Below are 20,127 nucleotides of genomic sequence, written 5' to 3'. Positions count from 1 at the left end.
GGATACAAGAGCCCATCAAAGAGCCTCAACTGGCACTGATTCCCCCTGCTGGTCACTCTCTCTCCTCCTCTCACCTTAAAGTCGTCCTCTTCTCTTTCTCTGACTTCTCTGCGCTCTTTCGTTCTCCTTCATTCCCCTCCATTTTCTCCAGCTCAGAGGGAGGGGAAGACCCCCTACTGCTATTAATCATGGTGAAGTCTAAAAACCCAGCGGCTGTGCATACTCATGCGGGCAGACGCACCAACATCCGTGCACACGGGCTATGTGTGGAACAGGCTAGCCGGTGGGTTCACTGCACAGTCACAGTGTGCGGGAAGAGAGGGTGATTGGAGGAGCCAGTGGCTGGCCATCCCCTTCATAACCCTCCGCCATGACTGCAGATGAGGATGCTTCTCGCTATTCGTATTCTCTCCTCATGCACCACGGAGCCCACAGAGAGGCTGTTGCTTTTTTCTAATTAGTGCTTTATCTATTGATACCCCAGTTAACATCTCTCCTTATTTTGGGAAGACTCACTCTGTATTACTGGATGATTCATCTGCTTCGGTTTCTTTTCTTTGCTCCAGAGAATGTGGAGACATTCAGATCACCTTCCTCTCTTACCAACAAGTTCTATTCTTCTTTAAATTCTAAAAATGTTTGTGTATTTATAAATGGAATTAGATCAACTGCCTTGTCCTGACAAATACTCACATGTAGTTGTAATTTCAAGACTACATAGACTTTAGTCATGTTAGCTGCCATATTGAATTTAACATGGATAAAAACAATGTTAAATAAAAACAAGGCTGTGAGGGATAGACTCACAGTCTTTACAATGTAACACAGTGTATAAAAGTCCTAGATGATGTAATTTTTATGACTTTCAAAGCCATTTTTTAAAAAAACATGCAACCATCAATCTCATAATTTATTTAATGCTGTTAGATTTCGTATTTACATCTTAAGAAAGTGCATACTTCCTTTATGGGACAATGAACACAGCACAAGCTGTGATATCAGATTAATGATGACATATTTGCAGGACATCGCCCCTTTGGAGCAAAATACATGGTGCCACCAGAAAGACAATACAATTTTGGTTGGACCTCATTTATACGTTATCAGGCCTGTTGAAATCCTGAGATGTACTTGTTATCCTGCTATATTGTTTTGTAACATTGTATTGTATTGTAATATAATATACACACACACACACACATAATTCAATTAAAGTTTATTTGTATAGTGCTTTTCACGATAAAATCATTGCAAAACAGCTTCACAGAAAATTATGTTTCTACAACATGTTTTGTAGTAACTTATCAGTAGTGACTTTTGTTAATGTACATAATATGGCATGAATGTATGGAAAAATCCATTAAAGATGTAACCAAATAGACAATGAACACTATTAACAGCAATTATGATATGTTGCAATCAAACTTAAAGAAACATTTGGTAGTTTTGTATGTTGTTTCAGGGTTAGCATCATCTGAGGTCCTCTGAGGGGTTGGCATCATCTCTTCTCAGGTGTTCTGGATCCAGACAGAAGCTTGTGTAAATCCTAGGTACCACGAGGTGTTAGTCCCGTGGCAGAAACAGAAAAAAATAGACATAATTAGTGTAGGCTGTTCCAACCAAGCAAATTGATTTATTCAACCCACGCTAAATAATGTGCATTTGATCAGATATCACAGTACAAGATTATAAGATGCATTCTTTGAATGCTTGGCCAAAGAGATGTGTCTTTAATCTAGATTTAAACAGAGAGATTGTGTCTAAACCCCAAACTTTTTTAGGAAGGCTATTCCAGAGTTTAGGAGCCAAATACAAAAAAGCTCTACCCCCTTTGCTATCCAAGATACTACCAAAAGTTTTGTGACCTTAGGGAGCATGATAGATTGTAGCATGGTAGAAGACTAGTTAGGTACAGAGGAGCTAATCAATTAAGTGCCTTATAGGTAAGTAATACTATTTTGTAACTGGAAGGAAGTAACAGTATGTCCTTCTAGTTGCAAATTCGAATCCAGCAGAGATTCTGTGTACTGTGTTTTGGTCCAATAAGTAATATCTCTGTCTTAACCGAATTTAATAGGAGAAAATTATTGGTCATCCAATCTTTTACATTTTTAACACAATCTGTTAACTAAGATAATTTTGAAGTTTTATCTGGTCTTGGAGAGAGTTGAGTATCATTGGCATTACAGTGGAAACTAATCCTGTATTTTCAAATAATATTACCAAGGGACAACATGTATATTAAAAACAGCAGAGGACCTAGGACAGATCCTTGTGGCACTCCATACTTTACTGGTGATAAATGAGATGATTCCTCATTTAAATAAACAAAGTGATAGCGATCGCAAAGGTAGAATCTAAACCATCTTAAAACCTGCCCTTGAATACCTGTATAGTTTTGTAATCAATATAAGTATGTCATGATCTATAGTGCTGAATGCAGCACTAAGATCAAGTAAAACTAGCAATGAGATGCAGCCTTGGTCTGACGCAAGAAGCAAGTCATTTGTAATTTTAACAAGTGAAGTTTCTGTCCTGTGGTGGGGATTGAAACCTGACTGAAAATCTTTTTTTTTTTTTTTTTTTTTTTTTTGCAGGAAGGAACACAATTGAGCAGACACAACTAAAATTTTTGACATGAATGGAAGATTTGAAATGCGTCTATAATTTACCAGTTCACTTTATCTAGTAAGAGGCTTAATAACCACCATCTTGAATGATTCTTGGATGTGACCTAGAGATACAATGAGTTAATAATATTGAGAAGCGGTTCCTCTGCTACAGGGAAGAACTCTTTCAGTAATTTAGTGGTTACAGGATCTAATGAACATGTTGTTGGCTTAGATGCAGTGATAAGTTTATTTAGCTCTTACTGTCCTATAGTTGTAAAGTACTGCAGTTTTTCTTTGGGTGTGATGGATGAAACTGAAATATTAGATGCTGAGAATCTACATTTATTATTGTATTTCTGATGCTATCTATTTTATCAGTCATTACTGTTAAACTATGAGGGAATATTTAGATTGGGTGGCGATTGGTTATTTGTTAATCTAACACACAGGATTTTTTTTTAAGTCTGGGGCCCTGTCATACAGTTTTCTTTCTCACATTTTAGCTGTGGAGTGCTTGTTGCTTTAGCATGCCCTGTTTTGGCAAGTGATCCCACGCCATCTGTGTTCTGTCGTTCCGCCACTTAAATGATAGTCTGGATCATTGTTGCGGTAGACAAAACATTTACTCGAGGTCTTCAGGAACAGAGCCAGAACACTTAGAAGGATAACTGTGTTTGAGATTAATATGATCCGAGTTGTTGTCTCATGGTCACTCCCATAATGTAAGAGAGACTCTTAACCTCAAAATCTCTTACTCAACCCTCTTAATATCTTAAAGACAAACACAACTAATTTTAGGAAATGTGCCAAACACGATCCCTTAATATCCAGCCACTCCCTTTGACCAGAATGTTATTCACTCTCATTTATGCATGTCATCTCAGTGTGCGGCCACTGTAAGGAAGAAGCTCATAAAATGGGAACTTGACCCCAGAGTTTAGTCATTCACAGCTCATGTCCTTTTCCACACCATTTTTATCTTCCGCTAAGATAAAACTTGGCTTGCAGCTAATATTCTTGAAATAAACCCTTCAACCTCATTTTTACTCCAGTCGTTTATATTTGATAGTCAAGACCTTGTGGCTGAGGCCTAATGTGGGTCTATGTTCTGCATTAAAGGAATATTATGGGTTTATTACATATTAAGCACAATCAATTACATTTTTGACATAATGTTGATTTAAATTATTAAAAAGTAATGTTTGGGGGGAAAAAAAAAAAAGTTGTATTGAAGTATTGATAATGGAAGTGAATTGGGCCAGTTTTTGGAGCATTTAAAAATAGAAATGTGAAGCCTATAATTAATTCATGAACTGTTTTGGTGGAGGTTACATTGTGGCACTTACTGTGGAAGTGAATGGGGCCAGTTTTGGAAACATTTCAAATAGGAATAGGAATTTTATAATGACATTAATTGTAATGTTCTTTGAACTCTGTTTGGATCTGTAAGAACTTTGGCCATTTGTACATTTGGACCTGACTAAATTTGCAAATATGCCAGAAATGTTAGTAAGTGTTTTTGTTCCATACTAAAAACATGTTTACACTTTTTTTTTTATTATTGACATTTTAACTGTGTAAAACTGCAAAACATTGTTACAGTAAAAACCTGTTAATCTGATAACTCTATACAATGAGATGCAGTAATGCCACCTTACATGTTCTTGAAGTTTATTATTAACTTTTTGGAAGTAAAAAAAAAAAAACAGAACATCTTACAGTGAAAAAACTGTAAAGTGTGTGTGTGTGTATGTATGTGTATATATATATATATATATATATATATATATATATATATTTAATTTTAAACTAATCACATTTTTACTGTATTTTTAGTTAATTTGGCAACCTGAGTCATTTAAAAAAATGTATATAAAATTGTATACAGTGGACTATACTACTGAGTATTTTAACATTTATGGTTTAACCCCTTCACTTCCATTATAAGTGCCTCACTTTAACTCATATTTTTGCTTTTTTAAAGAAAATGAAAGATGTGGAAATATATTTTTATTCTAATCAACAGTATCCCACAAATTCTATAAATTAAGCTTAATTTGTACCAAGCCTGAAATATGCCTTTAAAGAGAAGATAATCCAAATGGGTCAAACAAGCCCTGCTGTGAGAAACCGAGGAAACCAATGAGTTAATTAATTATTACATTAACATCCGCTTCTCTCAGGTGATCAGTCAGTGCTCCTATCCCACCATTCCGGCCGCTATCTCATCCAAACACCTGCAGTTCTCACTTCCTCTCCTGCATCCCTCCCCTCCGGGCCCTTCGAGCTTCTCCTCTCTGCCCAGAGGGAGCGAGACCCGAGTGTCACATCAATCCGAGTGTACTGTTTATATTTATGTATGAAAGAGAGAGGGGAGAAACCATGCCACTGTGGGGTTTATTGACTAAGCATTAAGTGGGCATTATCAGACGATAGGGATGTTATTTATGAGGCAGAGGGAGAGACACTGTGGCTGAGTTATGTGAGAACCAGCCTGAGGATGAAAGCTGCTCACACAGAGAGGGCTGATAGCAGGCTGCCTCTGTCCCCTTGCCTTGGCGCATGAAACGGGGTGTGACGTACCCAGCTGAAAAGAGCTGCAAATTTATGGATGGATGGTCCGTGCCAGCCTATAGGTCAGCTATGGCCTGTTTATCTGGGTCTCGCTGTCGTCGTTATGGTCAGGGATCAATGGCGCTATGCAGAGCAGATGCAAAAGTTCAATGACAAATATGACACTTTGTGCTAAAAGAATGCAGATGTGCGTATAATGCAGGACCTGTGGGAACGCGAATTGACATATGGTTGTGATTTATCTGTATACGTTCATGTTTTAAATATTACTTGCTAATATTTCAGAAAGGTAGGATAAAAGGGGTCAGAGACCTAGCCATTTTCAGTCATATTGTTTTTTTTATACTTGTGTGGAAAAGCATTATTTATTTACTTTCTGTTTTCCTTAAGTTAATTTACTCTCATCGCCACTTGCTCATTAATAATAAGGGCTGTGAATCAATGTGAAATATGAGCTGTAAACCTCAATGCCCGCTCTGCAGAAGTCAAAATTAACCCCATTTACTTTCTTTATACACGTTCTTGGTGTTGCTAAGCCTGGTTCAGAAGTAATTCCACAATAATGTCATGATTCTGCCCTCGTGTCCTTGATTTTCCCTAGTCTTGAGGCAGGATCATGAAAGACCTGTGTTTTGTGTACAAGCACATGGCCTTGTCTTTGGGCCATGTGCTTGTGTTGTCTCGTTCCCTTGCCCCGCCCCCCTTATCCTAGTCTTGTCGTGATTGTCCTATCTGTGCCACCTGTCGTGTCTTAATTAGTTCCCCTATTTAGATCTCCTAGTGTGCGCTGTCTTTCGTCGGTTCATTGTTCCACATTTGTGATTGTGATTGTTTACCAGATCGTGAGTGTCTCTAGATGTTTCTGTATCCTTGAACTCTTTGTATAACCTTGAGTGTTTGTTTGTAGTTAGTGTTTAAGAGTTTGTTTATCATGTCAATCCTGTTCTGTTGTTTAGTTTCTGCCCTAGTCGTTGTTTTCCCCCTCGTGGGTTTTGTTTTCCCTTTTTGTACAAATAAATCCTGTGTTTAGTTACTTCCTGTCTGCACCTGAGTTCCTCCTTGCCAAACCCTGACAAATAATTGTTGTAATCTGATGTCACTAGGCCTTTTCATGGTCCTGAATCGTTCCTTTTATTTTTGGCAAAGTGCTGCACACAAGTTAAAACATGGACAAACATGATATTCCTTTAAAATAAGGTTTAAATAAATGATATTGTTATAAAGAATATTATTTTTGTTGTTATTATAACTTTGAAATATATTCCATTGTACAATGCTAATATGTTTCTGTCATAATTAAAAAGTTAAATCAAACTTTCACTTTGATGGGTTGTTATGAATGCTATCTCTTGTAGACTTTAAGGCAAAGAAGTAGTGATGTGAAAATCTGTTGGATCAGTGAACATATGCACCATGATGTAAGTCATTCTGCAACCGTAATTGTCTAGAATCATTAATTCTGCAAAATTCACATAATTTATTAAGTGCAACATCACAGAATTTAAAAGGATGCTTCACCCCAAAATGAAAATTGTTATAATTTACTCACCCTGATATTGTTTCAAACTTTCTTCTGTAGAAGATAAAAGAAGATATTTTGAACAATGTTGGTAACCAGTTTAGGTTCTCATCGACCTTCACTCTTTTGTTTCCACTACTTTATTCCACTGGACAAAAAACTACACTTTTTCATGCATGTCATTTGGGAACAGAAACTATTTTGTTTACCAACATTCTTCAAAATATCTTCTTTTATGTTCTGTAGAAGAAAATGATGCAAACAGGTTTGGAAGAATATTAAGATTAAATAATGATAGAATTTTCATTTCTGGGTGGAATATTCCATTGAAATGTTGGCCACAGTCAAAAGAATTAAGTATTCTGAAAAGACATTTATTTAATAACACTTTCAGTTACTATTCAGATAAAACCAAAAGGTAGCTTTTTTTTTTTTTTAAGAACAATAGAAACCACAACAGAACCAATAAGAAATCTCATCATTTATAAGAGTACGCTGATTAATAATGACTCTTTATGAATGTGTGTGTGTGTGTGTGTATAATATATGCATAACAACTTATTTAGTCACTATTTAAGTTAATAATTATATAAACTGCACCAAAGCCAATAAGAAAAGTTTTTTTTTTCCCCAGTTTCTGACATTATTGATTGCTTGCTTTCAATAATAATAATATTGATGGTAATGCTATATGGTGTCATTAAAGGGGTACTTGAGCATAAATGATGGCTGTGGGGGAGCAAAAATAAAGTTGGGAAACACTTCAACTCAATACTCCCATCTCTGACTCTCAGATCAGCCCATCTTTGTTCCTGTTTAATGCTGTCACTGAGAAAACGGACATTCTTTGAAGCTCAGTGGAGACCATCATTTGATTCATGTGTGACCAAATGCAAGTAATGTTTATAGCTGTATAACAGTTTAAGTGCTTTCCACTGAAATATGGGTTGCTTTTAAGACATATGGACAAAAATTAGAGGAAGGAGTGTTTCATTCACCAACGTCTCAGTTTATTTCGAATTACTTATTACAATCACAGCTGTTGATTCCGAAATTTTATTGTAGATTTACACGTCTCGTGTTTACCTCTCAGTGGCCAGAGTGCCACATAAAAATGAGAAATTATCAAATGCACTTTCAAAAATAAAACAAAATTCCTTTCTGCCTGAAACAGGAGAAAGAAAGGAAAATATCACACGGGTCAGCCGAGCCTTTTAAGGATGGCGCTAAATCTGACATCACGTAAGATCGCGCACCTTTCTCTCTTCTTCACCCTCTATAAAACCCCAACATGCACCAACGCTCACACTTCACCTACCTAAAGCCATCTTTCTCTCTGGTAAACCAGGTCAACAAACAAAAAGCAATTATGTTAGGCAGCTGCCGCCTGGGAGTGGGTAATTACAGTGCAGTGTGGACAGCTTCATTCTAAACAGGTACTAAAAGCATCATTAATCATTTCCATCACGATGCTTCAGTCCGTTAACGATCACGTGACGCGCCTCCGAGGGCCCGCCAGGGATGGAGGCAGGCTGCTGTGAGAGACGACGGCGTGCGATTGGCTGGCGGCAGAAGTCCTTGTGGAGGTCAGCCAGTCAGCAGGCCTGACCCGCCAATGACCTTGTATCACTTGACCTTTGAAGGGCTCGGGATCACTCCTTGATATCGGTTGGGTAGCGCGCGAGGCAGAGGGAGGGCAAGATAAATGGCGCGGTGGATGAGAGGGATGGTGGAGGGATGGATGAATAGGAGAGAGGGGGAAGATGGAAGACGGTTAAGATGAAAAATAAAACGGCGGGTTGATTGAGCACCAGGGTTTTTCCCCTATGCACTGACTGACCAATAGAAATGCACAGCATTATTATGCAGAACAGATTAATTTTTAGGTCAGGAAACCTGAATTTTGTTCGCTGTGAGCATGAAAATGCATTGCAGAATTGATTCTGATTATACAGTTGTTCAAATAATTAACCCGATTCATGATTTTCGGGTGCGTCGCTCTGATAAAGCCGTCTGTCGTAAGGTTCTGCCCCCGTTCGACATGGATCGCAAGATTGAGCACAATGTCTTATCTGAAAGATAGACAGAAAGACAGCGTCTTCTCTCCCCCTCCACCTCCTTGTTCTCCTCCTTGTGTGTCTGTGAGGCTATCACTATGGCAACCTCACCGAAGGCAGAAGGGAAGTGTGTGTGTGTGTGTGTGTGTGTGTGTGTGTGTGTTTGGGGGGGTTGGCATAGTTCAGACAAATAAGCATCGGAGGGCTCATTTATTCATTTTTGGTTAGCCGAAAATGCGAACATGAAAGGTCAAATATGCTTGCGTTTGCATATTTGTTTCGCACTTTTGTTTATAGCACACATTCAATACGGAAGGTATGAAAGATAAGGTTTGTTTTAGTGAGTGATGCAACGGAACCCAACATATGGCATTGAAATTGCGCCTCGTATCTGTTAAGAAAAAGCCTTGAGATATTGCTATTAATTTTTTTTTCTGCAGTGCTCTTTGTTTTATGAGGAATATGCCACTTGCTTTTGTAGAATAAACGTAGGGTTTTTTCCCTTTATGTTTTGTACCACCCAAGAAGCTAAATATCAGCATCAGCAAAATATACATGCTTTCAGGTCCCTGTAGTGCTCGTCTGCAACTTTTCAAAGGGCAATCCAAACCTTGAGAGTCTGCAGCGTTGCACCATAGAGGTCAACGCTTGTTTTTTCCAGAATCCATAAAGGCCTCCTTTATATATGCCAGCTCATAGAGGCAAGTGAGTTGAACTGTCACAATCACCTACACTCTTAAAAATAAATGATCCAAAAAGCAGTTTTCAAGAAGAAAAAAACTTTTATTGAACAGTTCTTAATTTTTTATTAATTTTAAAGAACCTTTTGTCCATTGGAAAGGTTCCATTAATGTTAAAAGTTCTTCATGGAACCACCAATGTCAATAAAGAACCTTTAGTTTCAAGAGCGTTGAGCCAGCATTTGGGTTCCCTAAAGAACCTTTCAGTGAACTAAAACAGATTTTTTTTTTAATGTGAAGAACATTTTAATAATCTGAATAACCCTTTTACACTATAAAGAACCTTTTGTCCATCAGAAAGATTGAATGGATGTTGAAGGTTCCTCATTTAACCATCAATGCCAATAAAGAACCTTTAGTTTCAAGAGTGTAGAACCTATTTCGGTTCCTCAAAGAACCTTTCAGTGAACAATTTGTAAAACATTTTTTTTTCTTTGTGTAAAAAACATTTGAAAAATCTAAAGAACCTTTTGTCCTCTGGAAGGTTCCATGGATGTTAAAGGTTTTTCATGGAACCATCAATGAACCTTTATTTTCAAGATTGTAGTACATCGATTTTGGTTGCAAAAATCCCTGAATGTAACCTTGACACAGATTCACCTCGGTAAGCGTCGCCTATTCTCTGCCTCATTCGGATTCCTAGACCCTGGGCTTCATGCTCCCCCTCCCCCTTCTCCAAGAGCTCAGTTTCTTAACCAGCTAGAAGTGCTGAGTGCTGCTGTTTGCTTTGTACACAGAAATTCGCTGAGGCTGTAAGCTGTCCCCAAACATCTGTTCTCAGGAGTCGTAAATGGTAGGAGAAACGAGGACTAGAAAATGGTCTGCATGCACACACCCCATGTGTAATATATGCAAGGTGCCTTAAGACCTTCCCTGTACCTTCCTCCTTTATGTGTGCCTTTGACAAGCAAACAAATGAGAATCAGTTCTTTATTTTACTGGTTGCAGTGCAAAGGAAACTGATCCAATGTCTGTTTGTAATGGAGACTGTGTGTGTGGGGTGTGAAGAGGTGTTGGACGCTCTGTGTCTCCTTTTGTTAGTGTACAATAGTAACCAGCCATTTTAAGGACCACCCATCAGAAGCAGCCACATAAGTGAGACATGCTGTAGCTTCTAAAAAAGACAGCATAGAGACATCTATATTTTAAAGTAGCCAGTCTACATGTCTAAAAATGTTCTGAGAATTTCAGAGTTTTTAAGTATTTTGTCATTAATGTAAAGACAACTATGATTTTTTCCCCCCTTTACAAGCATTCTAATAAATTAGCATTAAATTTTGATGGCTGTAAAACTTTTTGGGATGAATTTATAAGTATTTTTTTTATCCCAAATAAAAGTTTTTGTTTTGTGTGTGTACTGTGTATATGTATTATGTATATATAAATACACTGCATACAGTATTTATCTAGAAAATATTTACATCTTTATATTTCTATAACTGATATTATATATAAATATATTTAATATACAAATATAACATGTTTTAAGCATGTGTGTATTTATATTTACATAATAAATATATACAGTACACATATTATGTAAACAAACTTTTATTTGGGATAGGATTAATAACAATATTTTGACAGCAAAGTTTTTATATAAATATAAATATATAGCAATGTATTTCTTATGTTAAAAGGCATAAGCACAAATTTTGAATAATTGTTATTTTTAAGATATGCTGCTCATATGTAGATTAAAGTTGCATCAACTAAGAGGAGGAAACTTATGTTGTGTTCATTTTTATTTTATTTGCATACTGTATATAACATTGTTTTATGGTATATGAAGTTGAACTTTCTGTACTTCTGGTGTACACTTTTGCATGAACCTACAAACAAACTAATAATAATAATAATAATAATAAACACATTATTTATATATCATTAAATATAAAAGATAAAAAAATTGTTCGCTTAATTCTATTTTAAATTTGTATTAACCAATTAACATGTAAAATAAAATGTTTATTTATTTGTTTATAACATTTTCTTAAACCTACAACATAAGTAATAATAATATATAATTAAATAGTATTGTTCCTTAATTTTTTTAGCTGGTTAAAACAGTATAGTAATTATTTATTGATTTACATATTTTATGAATTGATTAACATTTAGTTACTTGTTAAGACAAAACAAAAATAAAAAATAAGAAAACAAAAAGAATGTGTTTTCATTTTGTGTGGTTGACACTTGTAGCACAATGTAACAATTCCTGTGTTTTTGCGTTTAGAGTCATTGCTGCTCACTCACACTCAACTGATATTAGGCCTCGAATACAGAAAATAATATATAGCTTTGGTCATCATTCTAAGAGCATCGCAATAAGCGAGGTAATATCGTTTCCTCTCAATTACTGAGTAAAATGCAACAGTGCGGTGAGGGTTATATTTGATGCTATCGCGTTATCAATTTCTGCACCCACATGCCATAACGTGGGCATTAAGCTCCTGCATGCGGAAGTAACTGAGCTACATCGGTTTGTGTAGGTGAAATCTAATGAGCTATACTACAGGAAACTTTCTTCCTGAAAGCTGTAAATTTTCACGCGTCAAACGTTTCGAGGATGAATCTACAGTATCGTAAATAAGCCTATGCTTTTCTTTTTCCAAAACCTGACAACATTAAGTCCGCATTCACGTTCAAAGCGCATTACAATAACATATATATAGTTAATAATATAATTTAAAAAATAAATCAAAAAGTTTTTTGAGGGTTCTGCAGTTCTTCTGGAAATAAAACGATGATTATCAAAGCGTCTTTGATTTAATCTCAGCTTTTACTTTTGTCTCGGTTGTATCAAAAAACCTTACCTGAAAAGATTATGCAGCAAATAAAATAATAAAACACTTATAATACGATTCATTATTTAACATAATAATAATAGCAATACTATTATTTGATGGTTTAACTACTGTTATTAAACTTATCTTTCTAACCCATTCTTTACAGCTTTAATTAGAAGCCTACACTGTAACATGACATTTAAATATTTCAAAAATTGAAAGAAGTCTGAAGACACCGCAAGGGCAGCACAAATTAATAATGCAGCCTTTTCTCTGTGAGCCACTGACCGGGTCACTGCTGTCTCGAGGCAAAACAGAGGTCAAGGGGTTAAAGGTGAACTCTGGAGTAACTGCATATATTAGCAGGCTCAGGCATGCGAGTCGTGCCTCGTGCATATTGTTAATATGGCGAGATGATATGTTTTTAGTAGGCCTGAGACAGAAATACTTCCAAAAATATTTCAAAAAAGCCCTCTCGAGGAACATTTATTTCAATTATTTTTTGCGCCTTTATATTGTTGGTCTGATTAACGCATCTCGGTTTTAAGGCTGTTGGAACATTTTAAGGACATTTCATATAATTTAACAAGACTCATTTTCACGGTTCATATAATGTTTCTCTAAATGAGATTTTAGTGCTTGTGTTAGAGAATTTACTTGTTTTGATATAAGGGGTAAGATAGGCAAACCCATTCAAATTAATATTTTACGCAGAACAAAAATTAAATTTTCGAGCAGCGAAAAATATCTAATTTAAAGAATAGTATATTGTTTTGTAGATTAATATTGTGAAGAATCTAACATGAGGCCTTTTTATTTTACTGTGCATTATAATAATAGTGAAAACAATAAATTAGTGAAATGAAAAAGATGGTTTTCATTCAAATGCTGTAATTATTCAAACCCATCAAGTCAAATCAATTAAAAGTCAATCAACTTAAATCCACATCACATCCATAAATCGATCGTTTAGAAAGGTCGATAATCCCCTCTTTCCTTCCAGATAATTCCAGCAATTCTTTCTGTCCATGTCCATCGAATAGCACAGGGACAAAGGGGCGAGATTTAGGATTGTGGAGGGCAAATATCTCCATATGAATCTCCAAAGCATTATAGAGTTTAATTAATTTGATAAAGTATGCCATCTGCATAAAATACACTCCGAATGTATATGCAATCAAAATACATAAAATAATAAAAAATCACAAAAAGCCTCACTTCCTTCCTCCACTGTTTTTCTGGCTCTCGATGCACTGCTTTGATGCTATCAAAATGAGGAGTTGGTATCAGAAGGTTCAACCCGTGGCACTCGATTTAACCTCTTCCAGGAATAAATTGGTGAAAATACACGGCTAAGTGGAGGCACTTTGTACGTTGACAGCTTTTCGCCATTATTTAGAAAGACGAGTATCACCGATCATCGCGCGGCGCTCTTTATTTGCAGATAAAAGCACGAGCAGCATGAATATGACAGACACAGTATGTCTGCGAAACAGCAGCAAACCTGTTGAGTGTTTCTAAATGTGTGCAGCCTGAAGTCTAAATATTAGATGTGCATTTTTAGATTTTTTTTTACAAAATAAATCTGTTCGTGTAGCCTATGCATGTTAAGAATGTTTAAGTCCACGCATCTTTTTTTTTAAATAATAGGCTAGGGTAATGTGAAAAAAAAAAAAAAACTTTTGCTCTGATATTAAGTTTATACAATTTTAAATAAAGACATTATTATTTAGAGATGCTTTGACGAATACTTCCAGTTTACACGAATTTGTTTTAGAGCCAGGTATAATAATCAGATGAGACCAGTGTCAGAAATGATTTTTATTAATAAGCGATAATTGCCCCCTGGGCATATTTGCTTTCGTGAGGGAGGGCCCTTTCTGTGTGTTATACAACTTTATGCTGTACATTTTAGTCAAATATTTTAACCTCTTATTAGCTAGATATGCCTGTGATGTAACTTCATAAAATATAGGTAGTTTAGATAAAATATTTAAAAAAAAGTTTTTCCTTAACCCCCCCCCCCCCCCCCCCTTCTTCTGTTTAAAATATTTGGGGTATTTTTGTCACTTGTCGTTGTACTTTTGCCCTATCCCCTGCTTAATTTTTGAACTCTGGAGAGATCTATTAATACTAACGATTCATTTTCTGATCTTTAATAACATAAGCAGATTCAGAATGGGAAAAAAAATATAGCATGTAAACAATTAGCTATAACATTTTAAATGTACGAATACCCATAAAGTGCATTTGAATGAAATCAAGGCTTATCCGCATGCCTCAACAGGTGAGTCAACTCAATATTTTACTATAGCGAGTTACTTTTATTTTCTGACACAGTTGGATCGACAAATAAATATTTATGTTTGGTGGCATATGGGTGTGTAAATATATTTTAATCGTTCACTCTCTTGTTATAACGCATTCACGTGAGAGTTCAGATTTTAATGTAGCATTTGGCAGCCTTCCCACAATCTTAACCTACCAGAAATTGTGTTTTGTCAGGAGATGAACAAGTATCAAATTTTTTCGAGTCCTCATCACACCCAGAAATCAGCATTAGTCCTGGAAATAGGCCTTCCCGCCTCATTTTCTTCTGTTTCATGCGCCTGTTTTGAAACCAGATCTTGACTTGTGTTTCGCTCAGCTGGAGACTGTTTGCGATCTCTGTCCGTCTAGCTCGAGGCAGGTATTTGTTGAAATGAAACTCCTTTTCCAGTTCTGTGAGTTGTTTGGTTGTAAAATTTGTTCGTGGTGCTCCACTCGAGGAGTCCTCCTCAGGATCTCGTCCGTGGTCCGTCTTCAGCTCCGGGTCCAGATATATCTTAGCTGTGAAGACAATGCAGTAAATATTAATAAAACATAAGCCTTATATTTTTAACAAGCTAGCGAATAAAGATTCAGTGTAAAATGCAGTGCTTGACATCTTTGCTTGCTATTCTATATTGTAGCCTACAGCTTAACAAAAAACGAATCATATTTTAAAACAATGAAAATACACAAATATGTGAATTTTTATAATCTTATTAAATATCAGCTTTAAAACCACTGTTAAAGAAAACACGTCAGTTTTTATTTCATTGTTAATATATTCATTTATACAATTATGCACAATATGCATTTAAACTATTATTGGCATTTATTAATGATGCTTTTTATTTTAAGCGGCGCCAGTGGAAACCAAATGATCTACTCTTTTGCACAAAACGGCACGCCGTTATCGATGTAAATTTGTGTATACATTTTATACACACACACACACACACACACACATATATAATAATTGTTAAAAGATCTTTATAAAAACGTAGATAGTTTGAAGTATCAGAGTCTATGTTCAAATGATTAAAAGTGTTTAACAGTGATATTTAAACCAGTATAATCACTAAATATGCTTTTGCATTAAGTTTAAGATATCTTTACAGTTTTGTAAGAGAAAGTAAAATCAATTTAGATGAGTTTAGATATATTCAAAATATATACAGACTTAGACTACTAGTTTTTAATAGTAGAAATATTATTTGCTGCGGGTTTCCAGAAAGTATGACCTTCACCTGAATGCAGAGATACTGTTTGTATTAGCTAAATAGAGGACTGTCTGTCTGTTTGCTCCTCACAGATGACTGCAGGACACGAGCCAGACGTACTGTCCATCACGGCATGCCATAAAAATCTTCCAAAGATGCTGCTTTGCAGCTACATGACTACTTTGCCTAACCTAGTATGCCCTGCAAATTAATTGAAAACCAAGTGCATCCAATTCTGCCTTTCTTTGTTAATTTAGAATAGCATTAAATCAGCAGTTTAACTGAGCTAGTCAACTAACCGCTGTTTTAATGGAAATCAAGCTCATGTTTTGTTGTTTGCTTGTGGTGTTTGCTTTGGAAGCATGCAGGAAGTTGCACATTCCTTTACAGCACACACAAGGGGGTCAGGCGGGAAAATCCCCTGGAGTGATAGACCCACTGAGCCCTCACATGCTGCTACAGTTGCAAGTGTCTCTCTAACCTCTGTGCCATCTGCACACCATGTGTATGTTTGTAGTCATGTCATTGCAGTCAAGGACCTACAGTTTGAACAGAATGAGGACATACAAAGACAAATGTCAAATAACTGCAGTGTTTTGGTTGCAATAAAAAAAAGCCCTAATTTCTTTTGTTATTGTAACCAAAGCATTGTGCATTTATTTGATTTTTTTCTTGTGTTTTCTTGCTTGAAGTCAATTAAAAGCTCTCCAAAACCTGAATAAACTCCATGTGTCATTAATAGCAAACCCTCAACCTTTCTCTTTAGGCTCAGAGCACAAACAGTTGATTATACAGTTGATTTAAAGAGCAATCTTTATCATCTTGCTCTCGCCTTGCAAATGAAAGTAAACAGAGAGATGAAAAAAGCAATTGTAGGGCCACCAATAATATTAACAAGGGACGTTCTAACAATCAGTGCATTCACTGACAAATATGAAGTAATTAAGCAATTTCCTTAGGAAATAAAAAAGTGAGCATGAAAACACTGATGAATGAGTTACTGGATAATAGAATTGGCAGTCGCTAGAAGGCATAAAGGAATCAAACAAAACATTTGAGGAATGACTTGCAAACTTGGAAATGGCCAGCCAGCCAGAGGGATGACGTGGCCCACTAAGCCTAAAAGAGAGCAGGGGAATGGGGGGTGGGGGATCGATACAGATTGCCTCGGTCATCTGGGCATCCAGCCCACAGTAATTCAGGTGCTGTCAGGGTATAATTGAAGAATGACGCACTGGGATTATGTGCACTGTACTGGGGGATCCAGTCAGACACTCTGTATAAGCTTTTATTCATGTTAAGTATAGGAAACATTTTGATGTTGCCCAGTAAGAACAATAACCCTCACAATGCATGGAATCTCTCACTTAAAGGGATAGTTCACCTAAAAATGAAAACACTGCCATCTTTTACTCTCCCTCGTGGCATTCCAAAACTGTACGACTGACTTTCTTCTGTGGAAAAATTGTGAAAAATGTTTCCATAGTTCCAGTGTTTAAAGCCACAAAAATTAAAGCCACACAGGTATGGACGACCAAAATTTCATTATTTGGTGAACTACCCCTTTAATACTATTTTCCCTATAACAATTTCTTTCTTTTCTGTGTTTGCATTACAACATAACTAAAGTAACAGAGCAGACAATAAACATTCACCCTACCATTTAACATTTGACTTTGGCTGCTGTGTTGATGTGAGTATTATCTTAAGCACTTGTTGACAGACCTCTCATATATCATCATACAACACTTTCTCCATAAGGCTTGCGATAAATCCAAAGACATTAACCACAGAGGGAAGGTCACAACTTAAAAAGATACTCCTCTTTAAAGGGAAAGTTAACCCAAAAATGAAATAGTCATTTACTCACTCTCATGTCGTTCCAAAATGTATGCATACAAATAAAAGTCAATGGAAATCCAAAGTTGTTTGGACCTCAACTTTCTTCCAAATATGTATTGTACCTGATGACAAGCAATGCCTCTTTCTTGTGTCTCTAGGTGAATGTGGGTGGACAGGCAGGAGAAAAACAAGCAGCAGAAGCTACAGTAAACAAATGGTAAACTCTTGGCCTTGCCACCATCCAAGCTTTTGGGATTTGATATAGCGAGCCTCTCCATCCTATTTCCTGACCACAGCTGCTGTTCATACGCTGGGCGATATAGCCCGAAATGACCTTTTCACTGACATATTTGCCTCTGAGTTATTTTAGATCATCAGTGTGGCCGGCCAGACATTCTTCTCCTTGACAGTCTGGAAACCATATGAATGCTGTATTACTGATTCGTAGGAAATGACAAATCAAACAGGGCTCTTCTTGGTTTTACCATCAACCTATTACATATAATGTGATTTATTGAGGGGGACGAGCGATTCACAATTTAACGCACAGTTCTCACAACAAACATGAAATACTTTGACATAATACAGGTCAAATGTCATTGAGCATGACATTTTATGAGCACATGTCAAGTAACTCACATTTGAACTGCATTAAGCACAGACCTATCCAATAATTACTCCAGTTAAGAATTACGCTGAGATTCTGACAGACATGTTCCGACATTCAATATAGAAAATTAATTGCAGCATATAAACATTCATGGTCTCTATTAAGATTTAAGGGCTCTGTTGAGGAAAAGTGTTCCTCTGAAGTTTATTTGGCTCTGAATGGAGAGCTAGGGGGTGCTGGACTCCTTTAAATATGGCCTGGGCTGCTTCTTGTCAATGAGAGGATTTTTAAGGGGAAGAACATTCAGAATAGAATGGAATGTGGTATTTATAAAAATGGAGGTATTTTGCCTGGCATGTTGTTGCTGACCCATTTAACCACCAGAGCAGATCTTGTATATTACACTCTCCTTAAATTTGAAAGGTTTTCAGCAGGAAGGCAGCCTGATTTGTGAGGCAAAAATTCCCTGGCCCTGACACGTGCCATATATGCACAGGATGGAATCAGTTTCATAATCAGCTTAAAACTTTTGCTACTTTTGAGAGGCATGCATGCATTTATGTATGAAATATTTTAGCATATAATTTTTTCAATGCACATTAAGCTTTTTAGGTAATAATATTTGCTAAACTCGAACTGTTTATTCAAACCTGTTAATATAATGAGTCTGATAATGCATAACACTTAAAATGTTTTCACCATTTTTCACTATATTTGTTAGTACATTTTTTTAAATGGCCTTTGCAAGTACAGCTAAACTTGTACACACACATAGCTCCACCTCCAAGGATTCATTTCTACTTGCTGAAAAGTTCTCGTCCTACTCAGTACACACTACTTTCAGTCAGAGGAATTTGAAAAAACGAGTTTGTTACAAAACACAATCAGGATTATATTTTAAATCACGCCTCTAGGATTTTTAATGTTGAGAAGGCAGAGATGTTGGCCAATGTACACTCGGTTGTACACTTACTTAGCTGTAAGCGTGCGCCGCAGAAAAGTTCATCAAACTAGAAAACTTGTCAACTTACCTGTACGGGACTGAGTTCTTCTCAGTCTCATCCAATCGAATGTCTTTCCGCTTTGCAATGTCTCATTGAAAGTTTTTAGAGCCTCGCGTCTGGTATTATTGTCCTCGGCTGCAGGGTGAAGCACTGGGCCGTCGCATGTGTGCACATCGAGGTGTGTGATGTTGACAGGGCCGAGTTCACAATGCGCGCCGGAGAAAGTTCTTAAAGTGTCTGAGGAGGGCGAGAAGCCCGTTCTGGAGAGACCCTGCTCACGACAGCTTTGGAAGGAGGGGGCTTCGGGTCGGATGGGGTGCACTGGGCTATAGAAATCTTGATTACGGGGGAAGGGGGGTCTGGTCGAGTTAGCACGGCCAGGGTCCTCACAGAGCTTTGAACACGCGCCTGTGGCCGTGGCACTGAGATTCGTTAAATGATACCGAAGAAAATCCGCCTCGGTGTTGACATGTCCCTCCTCTCTGCCTGGGAAGTCAGCAGCTCCGTGGTCCTGATGCAGACGCGTTACTCCAGTAGCATGATAGCCCTTGATGAACACTGACGCTGTGTCCCTGAACCCTTGAGAATAATTCATGACCGCATCTCATATGTTCCAGATTTTCATCCGAGGATGGACGCGACAGAAACTCCATCCACAGACGCCACACATAGCGCGCAAAAGGACAGAGGCACCGATCTAGACAGGGACATGCCTTGTAGAAACATTCGATCGGTGATGGATGGGGATGACGTGCCCTCTAACTCTTGGCCAATAGCCGGACATCTCCCTCATCTGAGTGAGCGTTAATTTACCAAAGCAAGCAAGTTTGAATGACTTATTTGACCTGCTAAA

General features: G+C 37.0%; 1 protein-coding gene across 1 annotated transcript; it reads right to left on the bottom strand.

Moving 5' to 3' along the window:
- Positions 1 to 1,486: 1,486 nt before the first annotated feature.
- LOC113041579 (homeobox protein Hox-C1a-like) lies at positions 1,487 to 20,111 on the bottom strand. Its single transcript, XM_026200188.1, has 3 exons — positions 19,302 to 20,111; positions 14,777 to 15,120; positions 1,487 to 1,546 (listed from the first exon to the last, which is right to left on the bottom strand). Exons 1-3 carry the CDS (start codon positions 19,867 to 19,869, stop codon positions 1,499 to 1,501), a joined length of 960 nt encoding a protein of 319 aa, XP_026055973.1. The 5' UTR covers positions 19,870 to 20,111; the 3' UTR covers positions 1,487 to 1,498.
- Between the last annotated feature and the right edge of the window lie 16 nt (positions 20,112 to 20,127).

This window comes from Carassius auratus, chromosome 23, assembly GCF_003368295.1.
Source record: "Carassius auratus strain Wakin chromosome 23, ASM336829v1, whole genome shotgun sequence".
NCBI lineage: Eukaryota > Metazoa > Chordata > Actinopteri > Cypriniformes > Cyprinidae > Carassius > Carassius auratus.
The sequence above is the reverse complement of the archived record's forward strand: the minus strand, read 5'-3'. Positions and strand labels throughout refer to the sequence as shown.